We start from the raw sequence: 16755 nt of genomic DNA on the forward strand, positions 1-16755 counted from the left end.
TGATACACCCTCTTTATTTGTCCTGTTTATCATTCTCCTTGAAGGTAGAAGTAAAAGAAAATCCAAAATTTTGGGCTGTCCCCAGAAAAGTAACAGAGGGGGAATCATGGGTCACTGGTTCTGGTGACCTGGAGGTCCCCAACAAATTTCTCTTAATTTGTAGGGATTTTCTCCCACTTCCTGTTTGGCTATGAGACAGGTAGTGAATGTAAATCTCCAAAATGGATACGGATGGCGAAAAAATAATCTGACAGGGGTTATACCCCTTTGTTACTCTATTCAAAATGAAAATAAAAAAGTTCTGGCTATAGTTCTACTTTAAGAAAATACACAAAAATATTATCTCACCATAAAGACATTGGTGTTGAAAAGTCTTTTCCGTTACTTTTCCATCACAGAGAATCCTACAGGTGATGGATATGTTTTGGTGTTTAGTGATGGAAGGTGTGAAAGTTAGAGAGGAGGTGACATCTTGAAGACCCTCTTCATCAGATACTTCAGTTCTTTCTCTGTGAGCCACATAGCCAGAGGACTGATGAGAGCCGCTTTTTACATCTGCTTCATCCTCGCCTATTTCAGAAATAGTTACACCTGCTGCTTTCACCATCCAAATTACTTGAGTGCCTTCCTTACAGTATGAGGCAGCACAATATAAAGTGACCTTCTCCCCGCTGAACCATGTCTGGGGACCCTGGATGTTGTTTAAAATGAATATCTTAGCCTCTGGAAGAGTAAAAGAAGAGATATATACCAACTTTTGGTATCATTTATAACACAAATACCAATAAAAATATCAATTTTTCCACTGTGGCCATTGAAGACAATATTATATCTTAATGCACCGAGAGTATGAAGGTTTCCTTACATTTAAACACATATAAGTTTAAAATTGTAGGTTCAAAAAGACATCCACTGCTGTTGGGATTCAGGAGATGACTAGTGTATCTTGATGTCTGTAAAGTTCAGCAATAGAGTAACCATATTATTGTACATGTTTTATGTCCCTTTTACCAAGCATCACCATCTAAAGTATGCCTATAAAGGTTGCTTACTAAGTTCGGTTCTATTCCTTCCGCCCTAATATAGCAACAGAGGTCTTCTTCCATGATTGGAAGAATTGTTCCTCTGTTAACAGAAGAGACATTTGATCAAGTAACACCATCAGCTGGTGGGAGCTACATATTGGCCTGCCACGTGATTGCTCAACAGAATTTCCCATCCTTTGATCAGAGATTGTGTTCTTTAGAAATTTTCGGTGCAATGTCACTGAGAACTGTTAAAGCAGAATGATTGCTAAGTAGCCAGAGATGCATCAACCAAAAGTGATTAATGTTATTGCTGTTGAAATGAGAATTATTCAATGAATGTTCCTGAGCATGTGAATACGTTTCTGATAAACCAAATGGTGCTAACAAAAAAGTTGTTCCAGGATATGTGAAGTGAGTGCTGGTTGTGGGATTGCGCATTGGGGTTATTTGTTACTGTGTGGGAGCTATAAAAGAGTGGCCACACTGAGAGATAACAGCATGACTCTTAATTCAGAGGCCCCATGGTTGAATAACAGGAAGCTGTTGTGTGTATGGAGTCTCAGATACCTGTTCCCACAAGATTCAATTGAGTGCTGCAGGACATAGTCTGGGTGAATGATGCTGAGTGTGCATTCCTAGAGGTCTTGAGAAAGCCCATGTTCAAGGCAGACAGGCAAAACTGTAGCTCCTACATTAGGATGCCCTGGGACTACTGTATGTCTCGATATCAAGTTATGCATAACCTTTCTGGTCTGGCTGACCACTGCAGAGTGTGGCAAACTTGCTCATCCTTGTTGGAGTGGAGTCCCCCTTTACACTCTCTTTTTCGTGTTCTGTCTGTGTATTTGAGGTCTTCCTGGAATCCTCACATCCCCCCTGCATTCCTGTGAGGCAGACTTTATCTCCTGGCAAATGGTGTGGAACAACCAGGAAGACATGAGAAGTGGAGCAAGCCAGTCTGCGGAGGTGTCACTTTTATCACCCAAAACTATGTAGGCCCACTCATTATCAAACCGACCAGAATAAGTGCACAGTCCTCAGGTCAACTGTATGGTTCATATCACGGGATATGGAGCTGGTAATTTAGTGTAGAGTTTCCCAATGACCACTCCCAAGTCAGAGCCCCCCTCCCTTCCCCTGAGAGGGACCTTTAAGAGAGTGAAAAGTTTTTGTCACACACAGAGATCTCCGAGGTAACATCGTAACAGAGGAGATAAAAGAACCTTTCTGCTCTGCATCTTGAATTTGCTAAAACCAGGCAAGGCAAGTAACTTACCCTGTAATTTCCTCGCTATTCTATGTTTGCTGTGTCTTTATATATATATATTTATATTTTTGTGACATCTTTGTAACTATTTATTTTGCGTCTGTTTGACCGTTAGAAATAAATCTTTCTTTCTGAAAGTGTTAAACTGTTTCTAAGCGCTTACTTGCAATTCACGAATCCCTGCCTTTGAAGAGACGCTACTGTTTGTTATATATCTCTGTATAGCAGGTCCGCGGGCCGTGCTATATAGATCAATATTTCAATCATTATAGTGTATATTTGGTAACGGGAGTTTCCCAGTCTCCGACAAAAGTGGTGGTGGCAGTAGAGGGTTAGTTGCGTAACTAACCCGACCCAGTAACAAGCGCATTCAGGCTGCAGGCACCGATTGTAGTCCATTAGCTGGGCAATCGCTGTGTAGGGTGCAGCTGGGTGGGGCCTTGTTACGCGCGTCACACCGCGGTTTTGGATCGGCCGGCCCTTCGATCACGAGTTTGGTGAGAAGGTCTGGGGTCTGGCGCCATGGGCGTGACGTATTACTGTTAGTCGCGGCTGTGCAATTGTCGCCTGTTGGTGGCGGCGGCCGCGGGTCATGACACAGAGCAGTAACCAATCTCCTCATATGCATGTGTGGACGTGCCCTGAACCCAGAATGAGTGATGTTGAACCAGCGTGGAGCTGGAATGCTGAATTGACTGTGAGATTGTGGTTTACCTCGAGGAGGTGATAGCAACTTGCACAAGAGACAGTGTCGGTCCAATCTTATATTGGCCTTTGGACTACCTTGTGGTGAGAACGCCACAATACCTTTGGCACTCCAGACATAAGTGGGAACTTTACACTGATACATCCCCTACCTTACTTTACCGCTGATCTTAGTGGGGCATGGCTATCTGGGCTGGATTGCTGTCCTAGTCTCAAAGCTATCTCATCCACAACTACTGTGCCCCTATGGTCAGCATCTGAGGCACCCCTACTGGTCACATTCTATCCGGGTCCCAATTTAGGCCCGGTAACAACAATGCTCATTTGAGAGATTTCCTCCTGAAGGTTCAGAGTGACTGCCTTTTCCTTAGAGGACGTTCAATCTCCTAGCCAACCGTCACTATGGCCCTAATTGTCCAATTTGATATCAAGGCATGACCGCACTTTACTGTCTTATGAGTCAATTATTCTCCGCACAGCATTTATGAAGGCAGCTGGATTCTTGTTATTATGCTTCTCATTTTTGTTCAGATTTTGCAAATTCATTTATGTTGTTGAACTGGTTGACGTTTATAGTATCTTACATGCTTTAATATACAGTCAGGTCCATAAATATTGGGACATCGACACAATTCTAACATTTTTGGCTCTATACACCACCACAATGGATTTGAAATGAAACGAACAAGATGTGCTTTAACTGCAGACTGTCAGCTTTAATTTGAGGGTATTTACATCCAAATCAGGTGAACGGTGTAGGAATTACAACAGTTTGCATATGTGCCTCCCACTTGTTAAGGGACCAAAAGTAATGGGACAGAATAATAATCATAAATCAAACTTTCACTTTTTAATACTTGGTTGTAAATCCTTTGCAGTCAATTACAGCCTGAAGTCTGGAACGCATAGACATCACCAGACGCTGTGTTTCATCCCTGGTGATGCTCCGCCAGGCCTCTACTGCAACTGTCTTCAGTTCCTGCTTGTTCTTGGGGCATTTTCCCTTCAGTTTTGTCTTCAGCAAGTGAAATGCATGCTCAAACGGATTCAGGTCAGGTGATTGACTTGGCCATTGCATAACATTCCACTTCTTTCCCTTAAAAAACTCTTTGGTTGCTTTTGCAGTATGCTTTGGGTCATTGTCCATCTGTACTGTGAAGCGGCGTCCAATGAGTTGTGAAGCATTTGGCTGAATATGAGCAGATAATATTGCCCGAAACACTTCAGAATTCATCCTCCTGCTTTTGTCAGCAGTCACATCATCAATAAATACAAGAGAACCAGTTCCATTGGCAGCCATACATGCCCATGCCATGACACTACCACCACCATGCTTCACTGATGAGGTGGTATGCTTAGGATCATGAGCAGTTCCTTTCCTTCTCCATACTCTTCTCTTCCCATCACTCTGGTACAAGTTGATCTCGGTCTCATCTGTCCATAGGATGTTGTTCCAGAACTGTGAAGGCTTTTTTAGATGTCGTTTGGCAAACTCTAATCTGGCCTTCCTGTTTTTGAGGCTCACCAATGGTTTACATCTTGTGGTGAACCCTCTGTATTCACTCTGGTGAAGTCTTCTCTTGATTGTTGACTTTGACACACATACACCTACCTCCTGGAGAGTGTTCTTGATCTGGCCAACTGTTGTGAAGAGTGTTTTCTTCACCAGGGAAAGAATTCTTCGGTCATCCACCACAATTGTTTTCCATGGTCTTCCGGGTCTTTTGGTGTTGCTGAGCTCACCAGCGCGTTCCTTCTTTTTAAGAATGTTGCAAACAGTTGTTTTGGCCACGCCTAATGTTTTTGCTATCTCTCTGATGGGTTTGTTTTGTTTTTTCAGCCTAATGATGGCTTGCTTCACTGATAGTGACAGCTCTTTGGATCTCATCTTGAGAGTTGACAGCAACAGATTCCAAATGCAAATAGCACACTTAAAATGAACTCTGGACCTTTTATCTGCTCATTGTAATTGGGATAATGAGGGAATAACACACACCTGGCCATGAAACAGCTGAGAAGCCAATTGTCCCATTACTTTTGGTCCCTTAACAAGTGGGAGGCACATATGCAAACTGTTGTAATTCCTACACCGTTCACCTGATTTGGATATAAATACCCTCAAATTAAAGCTGACAGTCTGCAGTTAAAGCACATCTTGTTCGTTTCATTTCAAATCCATTGTGGTGGTGTATAGAGCCAAAAATGTTAGAATTGTGTCGATGTCCCAATATTTAAGGACCTGACTGTTGTATATGTCTAGTCATTTTCCTTAGCCTTAGCCTCTATCACTGAAGATTTGTCATGCCCTATGCTATATCCTGACTCTACCTCCCTACACTGCTTGAGGTTTGCAATGAATGGGTTAAATGCTTCCTGAAGTGGAGATTTAGAATCTTGTGATATATCAATTTGGGGACTTGACATTGTGTACTTCTAACATTTGACTTGGGGTTTCCTAATTTTTAAGTGACAACATTGTCATGTTTTTAATGGTGACGGGTGGAGACATAGTTTAACTTTTATATATGCATTTGTCTAATGCTTTATTATTATGAGGTTTCAATAAAGCTATAATTTCAGTTAAACTACTTGGGTCACTTAGTAGTACCTTCTTTCCTTATGAGGGCTTTCCCCTATAAATATTTTTTAGTGCATTCCTAGAGAAGCTCCCAGAGACTTGTTTGGGGTCCAGGCTTTTTGAACTCAAAGCTGAAGGTTGCTCAATTTCAAAAGCAACTAAAGTATGAATAGAAGTGCATGGAAATATCCAACCATGGAAAGGAGAACCTCCATTGTTTTACTACCAAAATATTTTCTATGCTCCTTACTGGTTTGGGATTGGGAAAATAGTTCCCATTATACACATTCAAAAATAAAAAAATATATTAATTACCTGTATCTCTGTACTGTACAATACTGGTTTGGATGGGTGTATCCAGGGTTGGATGTTCCACTCTGCAGATAAACTCTACTCCTTTCTCCGACAGATAGGACCTCTTATAAGATAAAACCGCTGTAGAAGAGATAGTTTTGTTCTCCGTCCTGTATGATGAGATTTCTGGAATTTTGTATCTCTGAGAACTAGAAATTTCTGCCAAATCCTGACTGTCCATTTTCCTCTCAGACCATTTGACAGTCAGAGCATTGGGAAAGTAGTCTGACACCTGGCATTGTAAGAGAACTTCGTCACCTTGGAAGATGCTCTCTACTGGGAACATCTGTAGTTTTGGATGCCATGGAAGTTCTGAAAAAGGGACAAAGGCACATGTGGAAACACATTAAACCTTACAGGGGAGAAATGGAAAAAGAAAAGTGTCCATACATTTTTGCTTTCATATTTAATTTGATAATAAAATTCTAATTTTTAAAATCCATTTATGTACTGACTCATTAGAATTTCTCAGTGTAATACAAAATATGGTTTGCTACCACAATCAACCAGTCTTATGTTTGTAATGTTGTTTTTGCATTTGGTATGTTCCTGTAGTTCTGACCTACAAATTGCTTTGGTGCCAGCCTGTGCTACTCCTTAGCTGTCATGTGTCTAGGTCAGTGGTCGGCAAGCCGCAGCTCGCGAGCCACATGCGGCTCTTTACACATTTTAATGCGGCTCTTCTGTGTGCCGGGCGCCCGCTCCCCTCCCTCCTCTCGGGCGGCCGCCCCAAAAGTCAGGACTCTGCAGCTAGCCCAGCAATGGGCAAACTACGGCCCGCGGAGCGTGGCAAACATTGGCTGTCAGGATGTAGGCGGGGCAGCGTGACGAACTCCTCTCCTCTCACAGTCCGCCCTGAAGACCGGAACGGCGCGGGAACACGGCGAGAGGAACGCGCGGAGCAAAGGTAAGTGAATTGACACAGGGGGGACTTGGGGACTTAATATGGGGGATGAATTAATATGGGGAATGAATTACTATAGGGGGGATGAATTACTATAGGGGGGATGAATTACTATATGGGGGATGAATTACTATATGGGGGATGAATTACTATATGGGGATGAATTACTATGGGGGATGAATTACTATATGGGGGATGAATTACTATGGGGGATGAATTACTATATGATGGATGAATTACTATGGGGGATGAATTACTATATGGGGGATGTATTTTCAGTTTTAAAAATGTGGCTCTCAAAATAAATTTCAATCGTGGTTTTGGTGAGATTTGTCTCAGTTGAAAAAAAAGGTTGCCCACCACTGGTCTAGGTTAATACAGTTTCAGTCTTCAAAGCTACCATGGAGACTAGGATCCAGTCTTTTGAGCTGAAAGAAACTTAGAAGAACATTGTCTGTATACCTAAAGGCTCCATTAAACTAGTCAGAGGTGTAACTAAAACCTGCACAGCCCCGGTGCAAGAAACCATGAAGGGCCGCCGTAAACCTTCCCTCCGAGCCCAGTGGCAGAGTGCCAGGGCTCAGTCGCATGTTCAACCTTCGCGACCATGGTAGTTCTACCACTGGCTTCAGTAGTTTTTTTTATTTTTGTTATATTTTTTCATTTACCATTTTATTTTATTTTTATTTACAATACTATTTTTATAATTTTTTTACAATTTGTTTTCAGGAGGTCTTGGGTGAAATATCAGGGGTCTAAACAGACCTCTGATGGTTTACCTTTGAGACAGAGAAAGGAGATTGAGAAGACAGCCTTTAATCTCCATCTCTACAGCCTCTGCTGCATAGAATGAATGGACAGGATTAGCTCTGTAGAGAGCTTCCTGTTCATTCAAAGCTAAAGCATAGTAAACACAGTTTACTATGCTTTAGTTATGAATGGACAATCAGTGATCAATACAGATCACTGACTCTATTCATTCTAACAAGGAAGGGGCTGGTAAATTACACATTTACTGGACCCTTCCCTGCTCCCCATTCTGAAAGCAAACATTCTGCTACTCCCACTCCAAATCAGCACAAATCTTTGCACCCTAATCCCCCCTCTTAGTGCAAATCTCCCCAATCCAAAAAAAACACCCCCAGCACACTTCCTCTTTCCTCTCAAATTTCCTATCCTAGAACAAATCCCCCCAATCCCCCCTCCGAGTCCCTCAAATCCCCTCTCTAAGCTTAAATATCCCCACCCCCTCCTAGCAGCACCAATCCTCCCTCCCAGCACAACCCCCCATCCCCCCTCCTAGCACAAATCCACCCCCCAATCCCCCCTCTTAGCCCACTTACCCCCCATCCCTCTTCCCAACACAAATCCCCACCCCCCAATCCCACCTCCTACTGCACATCCCCCTCAATTCCCCCCTCCTAGCACAAATCTCTCCCACCCAAAAAAATCACCCCCCCCCCCACCACACATCCTCTTTTCCCTCAAATTTCCTGTCCTAGAAAAAAATCCCCTCTCCGAACTTCCCCAAATCCTCCCTCTTAGTCTAAATCCCCCCACCCACTCCTAGCAGCACAAATCCTCCCTCCTGTCACAACCCCTCTCCCCCCCTGCACAAATCCACAGCCCCCAAATCCCCCTTCTTAGCCCAATTCCCCCCCATCCCCTTCCCAACACAAATCCTCACCCCTAAATCCCCCCATTTAGCATAACCCTCGATCCCCCTCCTAGCAGCTTAAATACTCCCTTTCAGGCACAACCCCCCCCCCCATCCCCCCTCTGACCTCAAATCACCCTCTACCCCCCCCCTCCCCAAAGCTACTGTATGTTGGGAACACAATTCCATTGCACAACAGCTCATAAGCAAATGTGTCAAAATCTTTCAGAATTCTTGGTTCTAAAGAACTAACATTAACTTCAGTCTAGTACCTTTAAACTCAGTAGGGGGGAAATAGGAAAGGAATCCCACAGTAGGCCTTACAACATGTTTAGCAATATTATGAAATTGAAAAAGATCTGTTGTCCTAAATCCTTACCTCTTACAGAAATCTCCCGGGATTGTGGTTCCTCCATGGATTCATGTTTCCATCTCACAATGACTTTATATGTGGGATCTTTGAATAATTCTCCAGGAACTGTACATTTACTATCCAGATCAAATGTATCTCCAGAATTGTGATTGTTATTCATGACCTCTGGAATTTCCTCTTCAGATTGTCCACTTTTAGAGAACCATGTCACCTCCATCTCCTGAGGATAAAACCTCTGTAGTTTAACTGATATTTCTACTTCTTCTTGGTCAGCTAGTGTAAACTGTACAGGCTCAACGAACTTGGGTTTAGCTGCAGAAATAAGCAGTGTGTTTGAGTTAAATAGAGAAAAAAAATTAGCAGGTTGAACAAAAAAAAAAACGTGGATTGCCAAACCAACACAAGTGCCCCTCAGCAGAATACACTGATCAGCGCTTGCAGCAAATGCTGATCAGATGTTGTTTTCCAGCATATCCCTTTAATAAAAACTGTTCAGCAGACCGGCTTCTGTCACACAGACACAGATGTACATTCTGACCGAAAGTTGGCCAATGCAGTATGTACCCAGTTAAGGTATTTATCAGCTATACTAGGTGATACCAAATTTACTCTTATGCCAGCCATAGACGGGTCGAAAATCAGCCATTAGTGGGTTAATTGGGCGGCCGTTTTTCGGGCTTTTTACACATTTTTTTTATCGGGCATGTTGGAAAATTCGTGGCCGATTTTGACGATCGACCGATTTTCCCGGCAATGATGAGCAAATCGGCCGATCGTTTTACTGATAAAAAAATCTGCTCATGAGCCATGACCTACAAGAAGAAGAAAAAGAAGAAGAAAAATAATAAGAAGAAAAATAAGAAGAAGAAGAAAAAGAAGAAGAAAAAGAATAAGAATTCCAGTCCGCTATTATATTTTATATGAAAAAGTCTTGCAGTTGCAACAATGTATACATTTGTATCCGAATAAAAACATCTGTATCCGAAATGGATACATTGTTGCAACAATTTTACTTTTTCTTCTTCTTCTTTTATTATTCTTATGTATTGCTCCCCTGAGTGCTCCCCTGTCTCTGCAAGGGACAGAAGTAATTATGGGGTTAAATGCTATAGACGGGACGAAAATCGGCCGATTTTTTTTTACCGTTGGTGGTAACGTCGGCTGATCGACCGATTCTTCGGGTTTTTTTTGTTTTTGACTCCTCTATGGCCTGCTTTAGAGTGTGACCAAGGCTGCATTCACACTTGAGTGTTTTGTAGCTCGAAGCTCCAAAACCACTCAAACTTAAAAAATCAATTGTTCTCTATGGTGTCTGTTCCTGGGATCAGGTGTGAACAGGCACCATAGAGAACTATACATTTTTTAAGTTGTATTAAAGCAACCTAGGAAGGTTCGGGATGTATAGGTGGAACTCACGCAGAGTACAGGATGAATATTAATGCCACTCCAGCCACTCACAGGGACTGAAGCCCTGAGGAATGCTGGAAGAAGGTATTTAATCTTTGGGCATACTGAGCCCTCTGTTTTACCTAGAGAGAATTGCACCAAGCCAGGGGAGTGCACGCTGTCTCCCCTAGCACCTGCTGCCATGTGGCTTCAGATGGGCTACCTGAGGACCTGAAGTAAGAGAGAAAGTGACCCTGGTTCTTCAGTAAGTTGACTGAGGGTAGCTGTCTGGTATTATCGGAGGGCATTGCTTGGAAGTTTGGAAGGAGACTACCATTCTTTGCTTGAGTCTTTTGAGTACAGACACTGAATGATCTTAGGGACTCTGTGTGCTTTGCTACCCCTCTGGTGCTTTATAGTGAGTGGATCATGGAAAAGGGGGATACCGGCTGGTGCCCTGAAGAACTCTGTCCATTTACTCTTTGCTGCAAGGGACTTTGCTCTAACCTGAGGTTACTGTTGCTGCAAAGGAGATGTCTTTTACCTGCTCCAGCAAGGACCTAAAGCTTGACTAAAAGATCAGATAGTGTCCTCATTGTAATTAATTCTATTCTTGGAGTATCTTACTAAATTCCCCATCCCTATCCAATTTCTCCAATAAAACAACAAAAATAAACATTCCCTAGGCTGGTCCTAGGAGACAATGAGCAAATGTGTGTGTGCACCTGGATGTGGGAAATACCTTGTGCCTGTCTGCGGGGTGTATATAGGGAATATCTGGGCAAAACTACCGTGGTTCTTTCAGGGGTAAGCGCTACACTAGTATGGCTGCCCAAGCAAGGGAGGGAAGGGTTAATGCCTTTTGTGAACATTCCTGATCTAATTTTGTAGGCTTCTTGGCTCCGACCCACCGGTCCTGTGGTATTATAAAATGAGAAAGGGGTCTGGATCCCATAGTCGAGGCCTTGCATAAGGATCTGCTGCTAAACTCTGCAACCACCACCATGTCTGCTGGGACTTGCAGTTTGCCCTGAAGACACCATCAGCATGGATACTGCCATCATGGACTCTGCCATTAATGTACTCTAATTCTGTGCAGGTATGCTGGGGCAGCCACAACCACAGTTAGGTTCAGCTAGGAAAAGACTGTTTTCTTGGAACTGTTGCACTAAGGTTTTTCTGGTAAAGCCTTCAAACGTTACTCTACCTGGTCCAAAGTTATTCAAAGGGGGTAAGAAATTAACTGACACTCTACACATAGCCTGCAGCTTGGGTCAGTAAAGCACATTGGGGTATGACGACAGCTCTGCAAGAATTAAAATGATATTAAAGGCTGACTTTTTTCAAAATAACAAACATGTCTATACTTACCTGCTCTTTGTAGTGCTTTTGCACAAAGCAGCCCTGATCCTCCTCTTCTCGGGTCCCCCGCTGGCGCTCCTGGCCCCTCCCTCCTGCCAAATACCCCCACAGCAAGCAGCTTGCTATGGGGGCCCCCAAGCCACTGCTCTGTCTGTCCATTTAGATGCAGAGCGCGGCTCGGCCCCGCTCCTTCTCTCTTCTCATAGGATCACGGGCTGTGACTGACAGTAGCAGGAGCCAGTAGCTCCCACTGCTGTCTCAGCCAATGAGGAGGGAGAGACCCCGGAAAGCCAATGCTCTTGTACACATCACTGGATTGAAAGGGGGCTCAGGTAAGTATCGGGGGGTCTGCTGCACACAGAAGGTTTTTTTACCTTCATGCACAGAATGCATGAAGGTAAAAAACCTTGAGAGCTGATTCACATATGTGGAGCAGATTGAAGCTCAGGTTTCACAGCTAGTTGATACAGTAGTTTTTCACAGGTTCACATTAGGTTTACATCAGATCAGGACAGGATTAGCTCAGGATCTTATCCTGTTCACCAGGGGTGGACTGACAACTCATGGGGCCCCTGGGCAATAGGGGATCATGGGGCCCCTGTGTCCTTGCCCAAACTCCAAAAAGCCTATGAAAAAGATACCAGGTGCATCTCATGGTGCCCCCTATTTACCCCGGGCCCTCGGTCTGTGCCTGAGTTTCCAAATGGTCAGTCCGCCCCTACTGTTCACACATATGCAGTTTAGAAACTGTTACCATAGAGGTCAGTAGCCTGTAATCCACACCTGAACTGGACCACATTGCTCAAAAATTGGACAGGACTCTTTTTAAAACTGTATTGAATCCGCACCGCCAGTGCACCAGACATATGTGAACAGATACCATAGGAAGCAATGTTTTTTCACATGTCATGTGGATTGGATGCGATTCAAACCACATCCAATCTGAATATATGTGAATGGGCACAGAGCCTTTACAACCACTTTAACATGGTGTGGAATGGAGTCAAGTGGTTCCCAAGTGTAATGGAAGTCTAGTAACCAGCACAAGCAGTACAACCAGTCATGAAGTATGGTACCTGTACTAGGCGAGATAATGCTGCGGCAAGGAGGGGTTTGCCTCTGGGGCTCCCTCCCTTAGTGGTCCATCTCCCATAGCAATGGGAGCAGATCAGCACCTTGGCTTAGCCACCCTTGGCTTAGCCACCAGGTATGAAAGCAGTAAAGAACGTCCAGCGTTAGGACCCCATTCTGCCACTGGAAATGAGATGACAGAGTTACGCTGGATGGTGGAGTGGGCATAGGCTCAGTAGAGAGTTAAAGTGATACTAAAACTAAAAAACATTTTTTTACCTTAATGCATTGCTTGCATTAAGGTAAAAAAAAACATTTTTAGTTTCCCTATGTTCCCTCTTTTTTGTGTGAAGGAGAAGAGAGGGGAGAAGAGATCAGCGCTGTGCACGACTGCATCTCTTCTCCCCTGACTTCCTCTTCACACAGGGACTCGAACACCAGCAGGAGCTATTGGCTCCTGCTGCTGTCAATCAAGTGCAGTGAAGATGAAGTGAGGGATAGGGCTAAGTCCCTCTGTGTGTGTCTATGGAGCACAACTCTGTAGACACACAGATTGGGAGAGAGCATACAACACCTGTCCTCATATGGGGGACACACAAAGAGGAGGAGGAGCAAGGATAGCCGGCAGGGGACCCAAGAAGGGGAGCATCGGGGCTGCTCTGTGCAATACCACAATACCAGGTATAGCATGTTTTTGTATTAATTAAAAAAACATTCTGCCTTTAGTAACACTTTAACTGTAGTCCAGTTTATTCACTCAGTGTACATGGTGTATGGCCATCTCTAAATTGGAGGATCACCTTAAAGTGTGCATGTAATGGAACTGACCCAGTCTGCGCTTGGATACTTCCGTTATAATACCGCTTCCCCGTCCGAACACCGACCACAGACACCACAGCCGACCAAACAACACTAGACGACACCAGTCTGTCTGAACATGGAACTCTTTATTTGAAACTCCAACTGGCTTTTTATACACTCAGGGGAAAATCCCCCCTCCCTGCATAATGACACAGGGCGGGGCAACCTACACTTAGCAACAAGAGACACACAATAGAACAATGGGATGCAACCACATGGCATTAAACAATCAACAACCCCCCACCCCAATATTAGGACAGATCACCCTGTACCCCTAACAGGCACAGGGTGACTTACACATAAGAGGGATATGGGGAGCTAGGAAAGGGGTCTCCCCACTTCTCCAAAGTGAGCTGGATTCCATGGGCCCCTCACCCAAAGTGACTCCCGTCACAGTGCAGCAGTTCCCCAGCCCCCCTAATACTCACCTAAGCCCCCTCTCGATCCAGCACTGTAGTCTCGACTATCCCGGGACTCCCTCTTCTCATTGGCTGAGACAGAAGCGGGAACCATTGGCTCCCACTGCTGTCAATCGCAGCCAGTGATCCAATGAGAAGAGAGCGGGTGCATCCAAGCAACGGCTCTGTATGTGAATGGACACAGGGAGCAGCGGGTGCCCCCATAGCGAGCTGCTTGGTGTGGGGGCACACGATGGGAGGGAGGAGCCAGGACAGCCTGCGGGGGACCCGTGAAGAGGAGGATCTGGGCTGATCTGTGCAAAACCACAACACACAGCAGGTACGTATAGACATGTTTGTTATAAAAAAAAAAACAAAATAACCTTTAGAATCACTTTAAGGTTGAATCTCCCTGAAAGCGGTCCCAGCCTGGTCCCTGGTGTTGATGAGTGCAACACAGTGAAGGTACCCCATGTGCTCGGTGAGTGACCCCGTCCACAGTGCCTATCATAGCCCAGAAGAACCCAGGGGGCAGACCTCTCAACATCTGTGGCCTTGTAGAGCAGCGGGGCAAGTATTTTCTTCCCCCTTGCTCTCATTTGCTTATGTTCAGTCCACATTATTTTTGTGTCGGCGGTGGTCTCCAACATGGCGCCCATCCGGTCTCCGGAAGTGGGTCATTCCGGAGTTGGATGTGACGTCAATGCGCATGGTGCTTTTGCTCTTACGCAGTTGAGATGGACGCCGGGGACCACACGATGGGCACCATCTTCCTCTCCAGCAGACATGCTCCGTACATGGGAGGAAATACATACATCACATACACTTTGTAACCTATAAAAAGCTATTATTGGCACTATCAAACACAGCTTTCAGTATCCAGCTCTACCCTGGGAGGAACCACACATTGTGCCCAGCGCTGACCCTTTGGAGGGTTGTGGTTTGAACAACAAAACTAAGCTTATAATATTCAACTTCCAACCCTTTATGGTGAGTTAAATGTGTAATTACTTTTGATATTTATTTCAAAAATAGTTTTCAAACTATATGTCTTATATATTCAATTTACTTCATTGTTGTTTATGACAATACAATATTCAATATGGGGAAATATGTAACTTACCTTAATTTTCCCGTTAATCAATGTGTCCATTTAAAGGGACACACATTACCATGATCCCCTTACTCTTACAAACATATATACTTGATGCCTTGGTGTGTCTTTAAGATATTATTACATATAGCATTATATATATATACTGTATATTTTGTTATGACAGCGCTTGTGATGTGGCACCTGTGGTCCTTGCACGTCAGTTGATGGCCTCAGTTATGGGAGAAATTCACCTTCCAAACACAGTAAAGCATTTTCTTTTGACTATTTTTGGTGGCTATGTACGTAAGTCATGTATCCCATATGGTTAGTTTATTGTTATTCAGTTGTAAGGATATGTACCGATAATTGACTGTTGATAACAATTATTGTTATATAGAGTGGTATCCTTTCCCTGAGGAAGAATCTATATGAATGTATTCGAAACATGTTGGATCCCTATATCCCTATAAGTTTGACTATATCTGCAGTCAAACTTGAGGTTACAAGATGGAAATCAGCTTTTGGGAGATACCACTGGATACATATTGCAAAAACCACAAATTTGTGAAATGAATGTTTTGTCAAAAACCGTTGTTTTTTTATATTGGCTAGTATGTATTGCCTACTTGATATATATCAATGTGTCATATAAAAAAAACTGGTTCAGATTGATTATTTTAACGATTGGTTTCTTTGTATATACTTCAAGGTTGCCTTAAAAACACCACAAAATGTAAGGTGTAAATAGACCTCTCAACATCAGCCCTAAACTTGGCACCCAATGAATGTATACGGAGAGACCCCTGTAAACAGGTGCTTACAGAAGTAAAAATAAAGTTCACATTATAAACAGCAATAACAAGAATACAAAAATAAAGTAAAGTTTCTGTTGCTTGTCATTATAATGTGAACCATGATAAAGTTCTCATAAATATACAAAATGAAATACCTTGCGCTTAAGTTGGGTTCACACTACTGTTACCTGAAAGTTGTGCAGCTTGCAGTGTGACTTTGCCAGGCGACTTGACTACTACTTTGAAGCGGCTCTGAAGAAACTCTGAAGCAACTTTCAGGGAATGTCTGGGTAATCTTCCTGTAATGTCAGATCCAAATCACATGACTATAGATGAGGATCCGACTTGAAATTGACTTCTATATCGCGTGTGATTCCCACAGGAACTGCACCGCAATCCTGTGCAAATTACATGCGAATTCTGTGCTGTGCAATTTTAGCCATACATTTTGTATGGCTCAAATCATACTGCATCCGCACCAAAAAGGTGCAGGACCCTTGTTTTTGGGTCCGCACTAGAATCGTATCGCTTGTGTATTCATACCCATGCGATTCAATTCTGCACATCGCACCGCGTTTTGCGAACCAGTTTCAGAGTGTTGTTAACATACACACCCGCAGCGGTTTGCATGAACAGAGTGCGATTCTGATGCGGTGAGGAATTTGCATAGAAATCGCTGTGAGTTCCACACCGCATCAGTGTGAACCAGGGCTTAAAGTCTATGGGCACAAGTTGGATAAAAATCGCCTTGAAGTAGTACAGGAACCTTTTCTAAAATCAAAGCAACCTCAGTAGAGCTAATTAGGATGGCTCTCATTGACTAACATGGGATTTCACATGTCATGCAACGTTTTGCGATTCACCTGGAAAGGATTCTAACAGAATTGAACTTATGCTTGCAAAAACATCCTTGGTAGACCG

At 43.6% G+C, this 16755-nt stretch overlaps 1 protein-coding gene across 1 annotated transcript in view; it reads right to left on the reverse strand.

The window, feature by feature from the left end:
• LOC149472048 (uncharacterized) overlaps positions 1-16755 on the reverse strand; it is a 119671-nt gene that overhangs the window by 40163 nt on the left and 62753 nt on the right. Inside the window, 3 exon segments of the mRNA XM_089693190.1 lie at positions 349-723; positions 5894-6244; positions 8873-9178. Of these exon segments, the coding sequence (XP_089549316.1) occupies positions 349-723; positions 5894-6244; positions 8873-9178 (1032 nt within the window).

Source organism: Staurois parvus, unplaced genomic scaffold, assembly GCF_062004578.1.
Source record: "Staurois parvus isolate SC_StPar_1 unplaced genomic scaffold, SC_StPar_1.0 ptg000024l, whole genome shotgun sequence".
NCBI classification, from domain to species: Eukaryota; Metazoa; Chordata; class Amphibia; order Anura; family Ranidae; genus Staurois; species Staurois parvus.